Below are 15,955 nucleotides of genomic sequence, written 5' to 3'. Positions count from 1 at the left end.
GACGTTAATCTCCAATCTCAATAAAGAAAATACTACTTGTGGTAAGTAGTCATTTCAAGAAGAAAAAGTCATCCTGCAGAAGCTATTTATGTGATGGCGTAACTTCATCTCAATATCCACCAGTTTCAACTACTACCTCACTGATCTATATAAAGGATTGAGAATCAACTTTCAAAAAGATATACTAGCTAACAAGTCAGCAAGCCAACAAGCCAAAATTATACTGAAACATCAACACTCAAGAAAAACACTCTCTAAGATCTTCACAAAGCTTTTGCTTATAACGTGAAAACTCTTGTTCTTAATACTGTAATATTTGCTTTCTTAGAAGCATTCTAGATTACATAAATCTTTCATCTATTTGTTTGTTGATTTCCTCAAGTGACTCTGTGTAGTCTGTATACTTGAGAGGACTAAGAGATATTTCTCTTAGACGTTGTTTGTAATCTTTCAAGATTAGTGGATTAAGTCCTTGTTGAAGGCGAAATCACCTTGGCCGGGTGGACTGGAGTAGCTTTGTGTTATAAGCGAACCAGTATAAAATCCTTGTGTGATTTTCATTTTGAAAAGCGCTTATTTTTCCAAACAATTCAAACCCCCCTTTCTTGTTTTTCTCACCTTCAATTGGTATCAGAGCTCCGGCTCTGTTATTGATTTTCTAATCAAACACTTAACCGTGTAGAGAGATCCAGTACGAGAAAAACAATGGCCCACTCAAATGAAAGAGATTCTTACAATGCTAAGCCTCCTGTTTTTGATGGAGAGAAATTTGATTACTGGAAAGATAGAATCGAAAGTTTCTTTCTGGGTTATGATGCTGACCTCTGGGACATTGTCACAGATGGATATACACCTCCAGTCTTGGAAAATGGAGCTGAAGTTCCCAGAAACAAGATGTCAGAAGATCAGAAACGTATCTTCAAAAATCATCACAAGGCCAGAACAATACTTCTAAATGCTATATCATACAACGAATATGAAAAGATCACCAACAGAGAGACAGCCAAAGATATACTTGACTCTCTGAAGATGACCCATGAAGGAAACTCCCAAGTCAAGGAGACGAAGGCTCTGGCGCTTATCCAGAAATATGAAGCCTTCAAAATGGAAGATGATGAAGCTATAGAGGCTATGTTTTCCAGATTTCAAACTCTTATTGCAGGTCTTAAAGTGCTAGACAAAGGAACACAACTGCAGATCATGTTAAGAAGATAGTCAGAAGTCTGCCAAAGAAATGGAGACCTATGGTTACTGCTCTGAAGCTGTCAAAGGATCTGAACAATATCAGCCTTGAAGAACTTGTTAGTTCTCTCAGAAGTCATGAGATAGAACTAGAGGAGGATGAACCTCAGAAAAGGAACAAGTCCGTAGCGCTAAAGTCCAGATCTGAAAGACGGAAACCTGACAGAACCAAAGCTCTCCAGGCAGAAACTGAAGATACTGACGACTCTAAACCTGAAGACTCTGATGATGAAGAAGAGTTGTCCCTACTAACCAGAAGAGTTAAGCAACTCTGGAAAAAGAGGAACAACAACTTCAGAAGACCAAGACCCAGAGGGGATCGATCAGAGTCAACTTCAAAAGGTAAAGCTAACAAAGATATTACCTGTTATGAATGTAAAGAAACAGGTCATTACAGGAATGAATGCCCTAAGCTAAAGAAAGACAACCCTAGAAAAGAAAGCTTCAAGAAAAACACCTTCAGAACAAAGAAAGGACTGTTGGCTACCTGGGATGACAGTGAATCTGGATCATCAGAATCTGACTCTGATGAACAGGCCAACGTAGCACTTATGGCTACCACATCCAACAGCTCAGACGAAGAATCTGAAGAGGTATTTTCTGAACTTTCTCGATCTGACTTAGAATCATGTTTGTCAGAAACTCTTACCTCTTATCAGAAATTAAAACAAAAGTTTAAAAACATTAAAGGCTGTCTTAAAACAAAATTTGAAGAATGTAGTGAACTTGAGATAACAATTCTAGCACATGAAGATACAATCAGATCTTTAACGTTAGAAAGAGATGGAGCAAAAACAAAAAGCTTAGAATTAGAAGAAGCGTTGTCTCAAGCACCACAAACTTCAAATAAATTATTTATAAATATGAAGAAGCCTTTCAAGAATTTCTGAAGAATGGGATAGATAGGAGTATTATGGCATCCATGATTTATGGAGTAAGTCAGAACAATAAAAGGGGAATTGGGTATGATCCTAAGGAAGATAAAACTTCTATAAGTGATCAAATTAAATCTCCTTTTTCATATCACTACACACACACACAAGAACACAAATTTAAAAATGCTAGAAGACCCAAAGTTATAAGAAACTCTGGGAAAACTAATCTAAAAGGACCCAAGAGATTCTGGGTACCGAAAGATAAGATTATCTATGTTGCAGATATCCTATGCAGCAAAGTTCAGACACCAGTCATGGTACCTGGACTCTGGATGCTCGCGACACATGACGGGAAGAAAGTCTATGTTCCAAAGTCTGGAACTTAAAGACGCTGGATTTGTAGGTTTCGGAGGAGATCAGAAAGGAAGGATCAGAGGCTCCGGAACTATTGGTAATGGTACTCTTCCCTCTATATCTGATGTTCTTTATGTAGAAGGATTAATGCATAACTTGTTATCCATAAGTCAATTAAGTGATAACGGTTATGATGTAATCTTCAATCAAAAAACATGTAAAGCCATTAATCAGAACGATGGCTCTGTCCTTTTCACAGGCAAGAGGAAAAACAACATTTACAAAATAAATCTTTCTGATTTAAAAGATCAAAATGTTAAATGTCTAATGTCAGTTCACGAAGAGCAATGGGTATGGCATAGACGCTTGGGCCACATTAGCATGAGGAAACTTTCTCAGCTAACTAAACTCGAGTTAGTCAGAGGCCTACCTAAACTGAAGTTTTCTTCAGATGCTCTGTGTGAAGCTTGTCAGAAAGGAAAATTTTCAAAAACATCTTTTAAAAAGAAAAATGTTGTTTCTACCTCTAAGCCTCTGGAACTTCTTCACATTGACTTATTTGGTCCTGTGAAAACAGCATCAGTTAATGGAAAGAAGTATGGACTAGTCATTGTTGATGATTACAGTCGTTGGACATGGGTAAAATTCCTAAAGCACAAGAGTGAGTCTCACTCTGTATTCACAAGTTTCTGTTCCAAAGTGCAAAAAGAATTTGACTCTAAAATTATTAGAGTCAGAAGTGATCATGGTGGAGAAATTGAAAATAAAGATTTTGAAGAATTATTTGATTCTAATGGAATATCCCATGATTTCTCCTGCCCTAGAACTCCACAACAAAATGGAGTTGTAGAGAGGAAGAATAGGACACTCCAAGAGATGGCCAGAACCATGATCAATGAAACAAATGTAGCAAAGCACTTTTGGGCAGAAGCTGTAAATACAGCGTGTTATATTCAGAATAGAATCTCTATAAGACCTATTCTGGAAAAGACTCCCTATGAACTGTGTAAAGGAAGAAAACCAAACATTTCATATTTTCATCCTTTTGGATGTTCTTGTTTTATATTAAATACTAAAGAACATCTGAACAAGTTTGATTCCAAAGCACAGAAAGGTATTATGTTAGGATACTCAGAACGCTCTAAAGGCTATAGAGTATACAACACAGAAACCAAAATTGTGGAAGAATCAATTCATGTCAGATTTGATGATAAGCTTGACCCTGAAAAGTCAAAGCTAGTTGAAAAGTTTGCAGATTTGGAAATCACTCTTGTAGAATCTGATAAAACTCCAGAAGCAACTGTCACTCAAAGCTCTGAAGAAATTAAATCTCCAGAAATCCCAAAGAAAGTCAAAAGTCGTATCAATGTATCTGAAGATTTGATTCTGGGAAACAAGGACGAACCTGTCAGAACCAGATCTACCTTCAGAACTTCTGAAGATACCACTCTGGGACTAGTGTCTCTGATTGAGCCTACGTCTTGTGATGAAGCACTTCAGGATAACGACTGGGTGGCAGCTATGCAAGAAGAATTGGATCAATTCTCAAAGAATGATGTCTGGGATCTCGTTCCTAAACCCAGAGGCACTCATGTCATTGGAACCAGATGGGTTTTCAGAAACAAGCTGAACGAGAAAGGAGAAGTTGTCAGAAACAAAGCTCGACTGGTAGCTCAAGGTTACAGTCAACAAGAAGGTATTGACTATAATGAAACCTTTGCTCCAGTCGCGAGGTTAGAATCTATTCGTCTTCTTGTATCTTTTGCTATTAATCATTCTATTAAATTATATCAAATGGATGTCAAGAGTGCATTTCTTAATGGTTATATATCAGAAGAAGTGTATGTCAACCAACCTCCAGGTTTTGAAAACTCAAATTTTCTAGAACATGTTTTTAAACTTAAGAAATCTTTATATGGACTTAAACAAGCTCCCAGAGCTTGGTATGAACGATTAAGCAATTTTCTTCTGGAACAAAATTTTATCAAAGGGAAAGTTGATTCTACACTCTTGTGTAAAAACCTTAATAATGATCTCATGATATGCCAGATTTATGTTGATGATATTATTTTTGGTTCTGCTAATATCTCTGTTTGCCAAGAATTTTCTAAGTTAATGCAGGCAGAATTTGAGATGAGTTTAATGCAAGAACTAAAGTTCTTTCTGGGAATTCAAATTAATCAAACTCCAGAAGTCACGTACGTCCATCAAAGTAAATATATTAAAGACGTTCTGAAGAAGTTTGATATGACTGAATGCAACTCTGCAAAAACTCCCATGCACCCAACTTGCATTCTGGAAAAGGAAGAGGTAAGCAACAAGGTTTGTCAGAAGCTCTATCGAGGTATGATAGGCTCTCTTCTCTATCTGACTGCTACTCGTCCTGATATTCTCTTTAGTGTCTGTCTTTGTGCCAGATTCCAATCAGATCCTAGAGAATCTCATTTAACAGCAGTTAAGAGAATTCTTAAGTATCTGAAAGGAACTCCTAACCTGGGCCTGATGTATGAGAAAACATCAGAGTATAGACTCTCGGGTTATTGTGATGCAGATTATGCAGGAGATAGAATAGAACGAAAAAGCACATCTGGAAATTGCCAGCTTCTGGGAAATAATCTAATCTCCTGGGCTAGCAAAAGACAGTCAACTATTGCTCTATCAACTGCAGAAGCAGAATACATCTCAGCATCACTGTGCACAACTCAGATGCTCTGGATGAAGCATCAGCTAGAAGATCTACAAATCTTTGAGAGTAACATTCCTATCTTTTGTGATAATACTGCTGCTATTTGTTTAAGTAAGAATCCTATTCTACATTCCAGAGCCAAACACATAGAAATAAAACATCATTTTATCAGAGACTATGTTCAGAAAGGGATAGTAACATTGAAGTTCATTGATACAGAACATCAATGGGCAGATATCTTTACTAAGCCTCTAGCTGAAGATAGATTTCTTTTTATCTTAGAACATCTGAACATTAAAAATTGCCCTGAGTGAAATATGGCTCTGAAAATGTAAAATGTGACTCTGATGTAAACAAATGAACTTCTGCCTCTGACTCTGATACTTCTACCAAGTTAAGAAGATATCTGAGTTAGAAATCTTCAGAAACCAATCCTTTGGTATTCATGAAGATCAGATACATCAACACGTGGAGCACCAAGCGTCTAACCCTAGAACTTCTAGACAGCTGTCAAAAGAAATCAAAGGTCAGAACGTTTGAAATCTCCTAGAGCAGTGTGCGTACTGTTGGGATTAGACATTCATTAATTAGCTGTAATCATTTTTCCCCCCAAACGTGCTATTTTGATTTTTGTGCTAACGCTGGAATGTGTGTCGTTTTGCATGTGTTTTACTTAGAGTATATAAACACTTTTCTCACATTTCACACTTATCACTCTCACTCACTCTCAAACCCTCTCTAAAACCCTAAACCTCTCTCGAAGCATTCTCTGAAAGTTCTGCAATCTTCATCTTCTTCTTCACCATGGACGCTCAACAACAAGAAGTGTTTAACTTCTCTCAACAAATGGAATCTAGTTCTACTGCTCAAACCTCAAACACTCAAACTCCAACGGTTACAAGCGTCACCATCACCCCTGTTTACAAAGAACCTCACGTTCTTGACCGTGAACGCCATATCAACCTTTCAACCCCTTTTGAAGGTTTGGATGTGTTGTGCGAATCGCTTGTTGATTTCGACAACCTAAGAAGAAATGACGTTGATCTAACTGGAGAACTTCGTCAACAAGGGTGGGAAAACTATTTCCAAAGACTTTATGGTCCCATTTACCCACTTCTCGTCAAGGAGTTCTGGAGATTTGCAGATGCAGATGACAACTTCATCGTCTCATATGTTCTGGGGGTGAAGATTGTTATTACTGAAGGGTCTATTGCCTCTCTGTTGAACATGGAGATAAGTGGAGGAAAAAGGATTTACAACATCCCTCCTAGGTCAAAGCGCATCACTGATGTTATCAACCCAACAATCTTCAAACCCAACGTTGAAGGAAATCCTTCAAAGAACAAGGAGCTGCACCAGAACCTCAGAGTGTGGCTGAAGATTATTCTGGGAACCATTCACCACCGTCCTGCCTCTAACTCCTCTGACTACATCAATGCAGACCAGAAATGCATTCTGTACTGTATTCAGAAGGGTATAAAGATCTGCCTCCCTGCTCTCCTTTTCAGATATCTGAGAGATTCGGTCAGAGAAACCAGAAACAACATGAAGCCCAGATCCTACATTCCTCTGGGAAGATTGCTATCTGACGTCTTCATTGAGCATGGACTGGTAGACCATCTGGAAAAGACCAAATTGATGGATGATCTGGCAATAGATGTGGGGAAGCCTCTGAATGCCAGAAACCTCAAGAGTATGGGGATAATCAAGAAAATTCAAGTCAGGCCAACTCTGGATACATCCTGGGATAGTTTGAAAGATCAGAGGAAGATGCCTCATGGCCTTGCCAGATTCTTCAAGAATGAACCCAGAGACGCTGTTGCTATCTATCTTCAGCGTCTGCTGGATGATGGTGTTGACATCTCTGATTTCAGCCTCGACGACTGTCTGGACTCTGAAGAAGACTTCGTCAGATACAAGAGAGGTCTTTCTGAAAAGAAGGTAGCATCTCAGGCAAAGAAGGCCAGACTCGGAGAAACTTCTAGAAGCAAATCTTCAGCTCCTCTGAATATCTCTACTGGTAAGTCTGTTCCTCCTGTTACCTCTAATCCTCTGATGGCTTCTTCTAACTCTCTCTCTTCACAACCTATTTATACCACCTCTGATATTTCACCCTCAATCACCAGAACCTCCCAACCTACACCAGTTCTAAATGTAGCTCGTACTTTCATACCTCCCTCTGAACCTAAACTAACTCACCAAAGCACTTCCTCTTCATCATCCTCAGCACCAGAATCACCCCCATATGTTTCCCTCTCTTCTGACCCAGAATTTTCTGACCCTGATTCCCCAACCATAGCCACAATTTATGCTCATAAACTTGCTTCACAACAACAAACACAAACACAATCTGAAGCAACTTCACCTCCACCACAACAAACAACCACCATACCTTCTGAAAACCAACCTTCTGACTATCCCACTTCTGATATCAACCCACCAAACATCTTCGCTGAACCAGAACCAGAATCTGAACCTTTAGATTTAAACCCTCTTTATGCTTCACCCCAAACATCTGAACCTCAACCAGAAGCAGAATCTGAACCCCAACCTGAATTAGAATCTGAACCTCTCACTTTAAATCTCAGCCCTCCAAACTCTCCACCTCACACCTCTGAACCAGAACCTGAACCTGAACTTTCTAAGCCTACCCTTAAGGAAGCCATCTTGATGATTGCAGAGGCTTCAGTTTAAAAGGTCGATTCTCTGGTCACTAACTCTGAAGTCAGTGATGATCCTGAATCTGTAAGGACACACTGGAACAGAGTCATTGGCTGGATGACATCTGAGGCCTTTAGGCTGAAGAGTATCTCTGAACAAGTCAGAAATGGCTACATCAGAGATGCTGAGGCAAGACTCCAGGAGAGACTTGCCAGAGAGGCTGAAGCCAGAAGGCTGGAGGAAGAGAGAATTGCCAGAGAAGCAGAAGAAGCAAGAAGGATAGAAGAAGAAAGACTTGCTAAGGAAGCTGAAATCCTAAGGCAAAAGGAAGCTGAAGCAAAGGCTATGGCAGATGCAGAAGCTCAAGCTGCTGCTGAAGCTGAAGCTCAGAAGGCTCTGACTCTGGGGGAGTCCTCTTCTGTGATTCCTACGGTTCTTCAGACTCTGAAAGAACTCAAGCAAGATCAGAATGAACTCCGGGCCAGAATGGACAAGCAAGATACTGTCAACGACAACATCCAGAATATGCTTGCAATGCTGCTTCAGAGAATGCCTCCGCCTCCGAACCCTTAGGCACTTAGGATTTATTTTTTGCTTGCCTGTTGTCTTTGTTTTTGCTCTCTCTCTGAATCTGATGTTTTCTTGTTGCCTTTGTGCTTTTATATGAAATTCAGTTTTTCTCTTTATTTATTTTTTACTATGTCTTTTTGATTCTGACAAAAAGGGGGAGAAGTCATTAATAGCTCTGATGAAAACATTGTCTAATACCTTAAGCATTCTGCAACATATCTTTTTCTTAAAAATTAAATTTATCTAACCTGGACTTAAGAAATTGCAGAAAGTTTCAGAAACCTTTTTACTTAGAAACTCTGGTAAGAACTTCTGAACTCCCTAGCATTATCTCAGGGGGAGCTTCTGTCTATCTGATCTAATATTATTCATGTTTCATCTGCTAATTAAGGTTGTTTTGTCATCATCAAAAAGGGGGAGATTGTAAGAACAAAAATTGTTCTACAACAGATTCCTTGATTTTGATGATAACAAAGGATGAAACCAAAAATGGCACCCTAACGAAAAGTTTCTAAGTGTGCAGGATTCTAAAGAAAGAAGGAAGAAATCTGATGATGTCATCAGATACAAAACCAGATCAGATACAAATTATCAAAGTATCAGAAGCATCTGAACAAGAAGTAAGCTCTAGAAGTTCTGACTCTGAACAACGCTATCTCTAAGCTTCAGAAGTTATCAGCGCTATCTGAAGAAACTATCTGAACTCAAGAGATCAACATCAGAAGCAAGATTCCAAGATTCTCCAGATACACAAATACTCTGAGCATGGAATTGCTAATCATGAAAGAGTAACGTTTAAGTCAAGAAAAGATTTGCAAATGGATTTCCTAATTGAGAAAGAGACGTTAATCTCCAATCTCAATAAAGAAAATACTACTTGTGGTAAGTAGTCATTTCAAGAAGAAAAAATCATCCTGCAGAAGCTATTTATGTGATGGCGTAACTTCATCTCAATATCCACCAGTTTCAACTACTACCTCACTGATCTATATAAAGGATTGAGAATCAACTTTCAAAAAGATATACTAGCTAACAAGTCAGCAAGCCAACAAGCCAAAATTATACTGAAACATCAACACTCAAGAAAAAACTCTCTAAGATCTTCACAAAGCTTTTGCTTATAACGTGAAAACTCTTGTTCTTAATACTGTAATATTTGCTTTCTTAGAAGCATTCTAGATTACATAAATCTTTCATCTATTTGTTTGTTGATTTCCTCAAGTGACTATGTGTAGTCTGTATACTTGAGAGGACTAAGAGATTTTTCTCTTAGACGTTGTTTGTAATCTTTCAAGATTAGTGGATTAAGTCCTTGTTGAAGACGAAATCACCTTGGCCGGGTGGACTGGAGTAGCTTTGTGTTATAAGCGAACCAGTATAAAATCCTTGTGTGATTTTCATTTTGAAAAGCGCTTATTTTTCCAAACAATTCAAACCCCCCTTTCTTGTTTTTCTCACCTTCAATTCTAACTTGTTTGTTGAGTTTTTGTGAGGGCTCATATGACTCTTGAAGATATAGCTTGCTTGGTATTCCACTTTATTTGTGGGATACCATTTGGAGATTTATTCTGATTGCTTTGCTGACTTGCTTTCTTTGATGGTGCTAGCTTGAGAGATCTTTGGGTTTCTTGTTTCTTTAGTTGTTGTTACTTTGGATCTTTATCCGTGTGGTAGATCTCTTGATCCCTCTTACATCTTTCCAGCATTTTACCGCTTTCTTAGCTGGAAGACCTCGATAGGAGGCAATGTTTTTTGTGTGTTTACTTTTGTGCCCAAAGACCTCCAAGAGGAGGCACCAGTGCTAAAGACCTCCATGAAGAGGCAATTGACGGATAAAAGGGATTAGTAGTCAATCCCCCGTTATTCAGTGTGTCGTTCTTTATGCTCGCACTACGTGTCGATGCTTCAGAACAAAAGCCCAAGATCTTTTGTCCGGTCAGTCAGTGGAGAGGGTTCCATCTTTCTGAACCCCCATGCTTTGTCATGAGCTCACCCTGTCCAGGGTTAAGAGCTATGAGATCTTATCCTCATTACCCTTTTGATCTGCTCACCCTGACGTTCAATGTCAGTGGTTAAGAGCCCATTTGATTGCCTTTCCATGGCTTGTTTGTCGAGGTTGATATGACCCCTCTTGACTAAAGCCCTACCCATGTATGTTTGAGCCCCCTTGTTGGTGCGTTTACTTTATGTTATATGTTTTTGTGTGGTGTGATCGTCTCCCCATAGGACTGCTAGGCTTCGTATAGTCTCTCGTTTGCATGTCAATTTAGGTAGCACGGTTCCTTCGTCTAGGGCTTCCTTTTTGCATGAGCATTCCTAAAACACAAACAAACTCTTTGATTTTCTTTTCTTAAGAACACGTTAACTCCTTCTACTACAGGTGAGTAAATCTCCAAAGGTCGAGCATCCAGTAGATTGCGTAGTAACGTCGTTCATCTAAAAAACACAAAACAAACAAAAATAGGTTAGCCGAACTACGGTGCTCTGATTCTCAATCCTTCTTGAGATACGTATGCAACAGGGTAGGGCCTGTGCGAGCAATAACTCTTTCCTTTCCCTACTTTGATTTTCTCTCTTTCGCATCGCATATAGGACTTTTTATACACACACTTTAGACATAAATAGCAAGCGTGGATCCTGTGGAGTACCACAGACGTGAAAGGGTGCGATAACCTTCCCTTCACGTAATCGGCCCCCTTACTCAGTTTTCTTTGGTTCGAGACTTTGTTTTATCCGTTCCCTATTGGTTATGCAGTACTACCTTTCCCTCCTCTTGGGATAAAAGTACATAGCTGGCTGTCGCACCCCAAAATTTGACTTTGGCTTTGTTGACCACATCTTGATTAATCTCGTTGTCTCGTATTCATCTCAATTTCTTAAACTTCGCGTGACAACTGGTTTGATTAGGTTTTGTGTGTTTTCGTTGCTTACCGTGTTGTATTTCGTTGTTTTAGCAAAACCTGGCCGATATCGTTGCCTCGTATTTATCTCGCTTATCTCTTTTGTGCGTGGCATCGCTTCGATTAGGTTTTGTGCGTTTTTATCTATTTAATTGTTTGTTTGTCGGTATTTTGACTGCATTTCGAATATATTAGAGTTTTCGTATTGTCCGATTATTTGTGATTGTGTTTGTCAGCGTTTTCGTGATGTCGTGTTGATTTTATTATTGCCTAGGGTTGTTTATTTAATTACGTGTTGTGCCGTGTGATTTAATCGAGTCTGTTTGAGTCGTGTTGTTGATTTTACTGGTTTACCGGTTTACTGGTTTATTGGTTTTATCAATTTGTCTGTTTTGCTGTGCAAATTGTCATCGTTTTTATCGCGTTCGTGTCGCTCGATTTTATCGTATTTTAATCGTGTGCCGTTTAATATTATTTGTGCTTAATATTAATTGTGTTTAGTTTTTAATTAGTTTATTTAATTAGGATTAATATTATATTAGTTTATTATTATTATTATTATATAATATATAAATTATATTATTAATTTATGTTAGATATTTTTTAGGTTTCTTATTGTTTAAGTAATCTAAATATATATTATTAATTTATGTTAGATATTTTTTAGGTTTCTTATTGTTTAAGTAATCTAATATATATTATTAATTTATGTTAGATATTTTTTAGGTTTCTTATTATTTAAGTAATCTAAATATATATTATTTATGTTAGATATTTTTTAGGTTTCTTATTGTTTAAGTAATCTAAATATATATTATTAATTTATGTTAGATATTTTTTAGGTTTCTTATTGTTTAAGTAATCTAAATATATATATATATAGATGGGGTTAGTAAGAAAAAGGGAGGAAAGAGGGGATCAGTAAGGAAAAAACGTGTGGTGAGAGAAACAGAGAATTGAAAAGAAATATTTTTCCAAAAGCATTACCGTATTTTACTTGTTCTTCATTTTCGGTAACCCAAAATTGTCCCGATTATTCACCGAAACACAAAACCGATTTCATATCTTTGAAGTTCGTTGAGTCCAGGTCACAAATATCCAAGGTTCATTTTATTCCGGCGTCGTTTCACCGATCAAAAGCGACGTTGAAGTCAGGTACTCACGAAGGCAGCCAGCACTGCGTCGGTGACGGTTTCCAGCTTTCGGTCGATCATTTGGACGATCAGAAGTTCATCCTCTTCACACAAGGTAATATTCTTCACTTATCTCTGAAATCGGAGCCAGCACTGCGTCGGTGACGGTTTCCAGCTTTCGGTCGATCATTTGGACGATCAGAAGTTCATCCTCTTCACACAAGTTTCAGCTCGATTAACTCCACTAACTATTCGTAATACTAACTATTCATAGCTAACTGTGTTGTAATGATTTACTTTCTCGCATTTTTTATTTTCTGTATTATGTGTTTAATCGTATTGTTCACGTTTTATGTTAAAAAATCCAAAAATCCAAAAAAGAGAAACCCGATGCGATTCCAACGGTCGCCGTTTAAGAAACCCTTTTCACACACTCACAAGCTTACTCTTAGGCTTCCTTATAATGAGCCCATTTATTTATTGTTTCAGGGTTTAGGCTCATTCAAATCTTTTGCCAACTTTGGCTTTTCAGTTTAAAAACATTTTCAAAAGGACGAGTCAGTCTCGAAGCCTCCCACCTAGGTCGAGCAAGAGATGGCAAGACACGCCAATCTAAAATCAACAAAACAGACTTTCCCCTTTTCTTTTGGGAGAACTACGTGGATTCTGATTTCTCCATTGCGCCTTGGAGATACGTAGGCATGAAGTCTACGACTTTATCGAGTCCAAAAAACAATAAAATCAAGTTCTTTTCTCATCTCCCCAATCAAACGATCAAAGCGAAAAAAGCAAAGCATTCACATAAACATAAGCAAAAAGGTTCCTGTGGAGTACCACAGATGTAGAGGGTGCTAATACCTTCCCTTTGCATAACCAACCCCCGAACCCGTAACTCTAAAGGGATTTATCGTTATTTTTCCCTTCCTCTTTTTGGATAAAATAAAAGACGGTGGCGACTCTTGCATTTAAAATATTTTTCAAACGGGTTAAGTTCAATCAATACTTAATCTCGTGAAAAATCCCGTCGCGACAGAATGGCGACTCTGCTGGGGATATACATGATTAAACTTATTTGAGGGTGTAGCCTATCTTTGCTTGTTTATATGTTTGCTTTGTGAATATTTGCTAAATTGTATTGTTTGTAATGTTTGTTATTTTGGGTTTTGGGGGATACTTGTGATAAATCCTATACCCGGATTTGGGGCACATTTGAGATAGGATGGATGATAATTCAGGTTGACTTGATAGGAGACAATCCTTACCGAGTTGACTTGAGCCTTTGTCCGCTTGGTGGAGGCCTCTTTGAGGGTGATAGTGCTAAACAAGTCATTTGTGAGGCATTGTTGCTTTCGACGGGCCCGTGAAGCCAAGGACCTTAGTTTACCTTTACCCCATCTTGGCCTTACTTAGGATGTGATGCGGTGACCACTTCGGACCAAAAGTCTGGTTTGGTTGATACGCGATATCACACTCAAGCGAGATTCTTTTGAGAATAATATTGGAAAGCGAGCAGTTGCTTAACCCGGTATTATCCGAAGAAGGATCCATAACCTTGGGAACTTTTAGAACCCGTTTGGCAGGTGAACCTTAGAACTTATCTTGGGGCTTTGTCCTAAACTCCATGCTGGTGATGAACTTTGAGCCTTGTATTGTTTGACCATGTTTGTGTTTGTTGCATTCATGCATGACATGCATTCATTCCCATCATTTCAACCTTTTTCCAAGGAACTTAAAGTGAGGATTGCAAATATTGCAGGAAACATGGATTTTGGACAGAGAAGTGTGAAAAAGTACAATCTCATCAATCCAAAGATAGATGAACTAAAGAAACTGGTTTCTTCGATCGCAGATCCTATTGGTTTCAGAGACAGATATGGGGCACTTATATCTTTATTGACACTTAGGATGGAAGAAGGGTTATTGCAGACATTAGTACAGTTCTATGATCCAGTCTATCACTGTTTCACATTCCCAGACTATCAACTCATGCCTACATTGGAAGAGTATGCCCAATTGCTTCACATCCCAGTTGCTGATACAGTACCTTTCTCTGGTTCAGAAAAGTTACCCGAGCACAGTTCTCTTGCAAAAGTGTTGTACATGAAGAAGTCAGAATTCAAGAATAACTTCACCACCAAAGGAGGACTTTCAGGTTTCACTGCCAAGTTCTTAATGGGGAAGGTTTCTTATTTTGCCAGTCAAGGTTGTGATATTATTGTGGAGCATCTGTTCGCCTTGTTGATTTACGGTTTGTTACTATTTCCTAATATTGAAGGTTTTGTGGATTCATATGCTATACGCATCTTCCTAAGTGGTAATCCTGTTCCAACTTTGCTCGGAGACACCTATCATTCCATCCATTACCGTACTTTGAAAGGAGGAGGAACCATAGTCTGCTGTATACCGTTACTCTACAAATGGTTTGTCTCTCATCTTCCTAAGTCAGCTACTTTTTGGGATCGCAAGTCAGGACTTCAGTGGTCACAGAGGATTATGTCTCTTACCCAGTCAGATATTGCATGGTATAGTAGAGTTTTAGACGATGTGAAGATCATTGATAGTTGTGGGGAGTTCCCCAATGTGCCCCTCATGGGCACAAAGGGAATCATTTCTTATAATCCAGTACTTGCTAGGAGACAACTCGGTTACCCTATGAAGGACAAGCCTCCTAACATTCTTTTAGAAGGTATTTTCTTGAGGGATAACGAGGAGGACCCTACCATGAAAGAGAGAGTAGTAAGAGCTTGGCATCGTGTTTGTCGCAAAGGGAGACTTGAATTGGGTAAAAAAGATTGTACCTCCTATGAGCCGTACCTCCAGTGGATCAAAGCCAGAGCTATACAGTTGAAAATGCCATACCCACATCATGATCCTATCAAACCCGCTCTGTTGAAGACCCCCTACCTTCCGCTAGATGACAAAGAAGAACTCCAAGCCACCTTGGAGAGGGTCAAGAAAGAGAGAGACGCTTGGAAGGATAAGGCCCAGGTGCTCGAAATGGAAAATGAAGAACTTCAGAGACAGTTAAAGGAGCAGAGTGGAGAAGATCGTGCAGGTAAACGTCCAAGGGTGCAAGAGGGTTTATTTTCCTCAGGCACAACAGATTACTCCCAGATTCCACAGCCCTCAGGTGTATGGAAAGGTCTTGTAGACAGTTTGGTGAAGGAGAAAGCTTTTATGCAGAAGGCCTATGAAGAAAGAATTGAGAGACTTGAAGGACAACTCCTACTTGTTTATGCTCGTCCTGATGACACATGTCTTTAAATGGTTTTCTTGGTTGTATTTTGGGTTGATAACTTTGTTTTGTTATCAAAAATGTTTGCAATTCTATCTTTTCCTTCACTTAGAGTTCCTTGGAAAATCATTCATTTTGCATATCCATGCATCACGTGCATACAGGGTGTCTGTCTCGGTCCAGTCTTCTAACAGTTGCTTCCCGCCAGCAGATCCATTTCAAGCTGACGCATAATTACAACACAAGAGCCAACTACAAAAGAAGAATGGAGATAACAGATAACGAGAACCGAGAATTGA

At 38.8% G+C, this 15,955-nt stretch overlaps 1 protein-coding gene across 1 annotated transcript; it reads left to right on the top strand.

The window, feature by feature from the left end:
* The first annotated feature begins 12,215 nt into the window (after positions 1-12,215).
* Positions 12,216-15,754, top strand: LOC127084439 (uncharacterized). Its single transcript, XM_051024884.1, has 2 exons — positions 12,216-12,536; positions 14,178-15,754. Exon 2 carries the CDS (start codon positions 14,183-14,185, stop codon positions 15,683-15,685), a length of 1,503 nt encoding a protein of 500 aa, XP_050880841.1. The 5' UTR covers positions 12,216-12,536; positions 14,178-14,182; the 3' UTR covers positions 15,686-15,754.
* The last annotated feature ends 201 nt before the right edge of the window (positions 15,755-15,955 follow it).

The sequence above is a fragment of the Lathyrus oleraceus genome, chromosome 5 (genome assembly GCF_024323335.1).
Source record: "Lathyrus oleraceus cultivar Zhongwan6 chromosome 5, CAAS_Psat_ZW6_1.0, whole genome shotgun sequence".
Classification (NCBI taxonomy): Eukaryota; Viridiplantae; Streptophyta; class Magnoliopsida; order Fabales; family Fabaceae; genus Lathyrus; species Lathyrus oleraceus.
Note: the sequence above shows the minus strand (reverse complement) of the source record. Positions and strands in the feature narration are given on the sequence as shown.

Bases quoted from the DNA above. Each gene is read 5' to 3' on its own strand.
- LOC127084439 (XM_051024884.1), top strand. From the start codon at position 14,183: ATGGATTTTGGACAGAGAAGTGTGAAAAAGTACAATCTCATCAATCCA.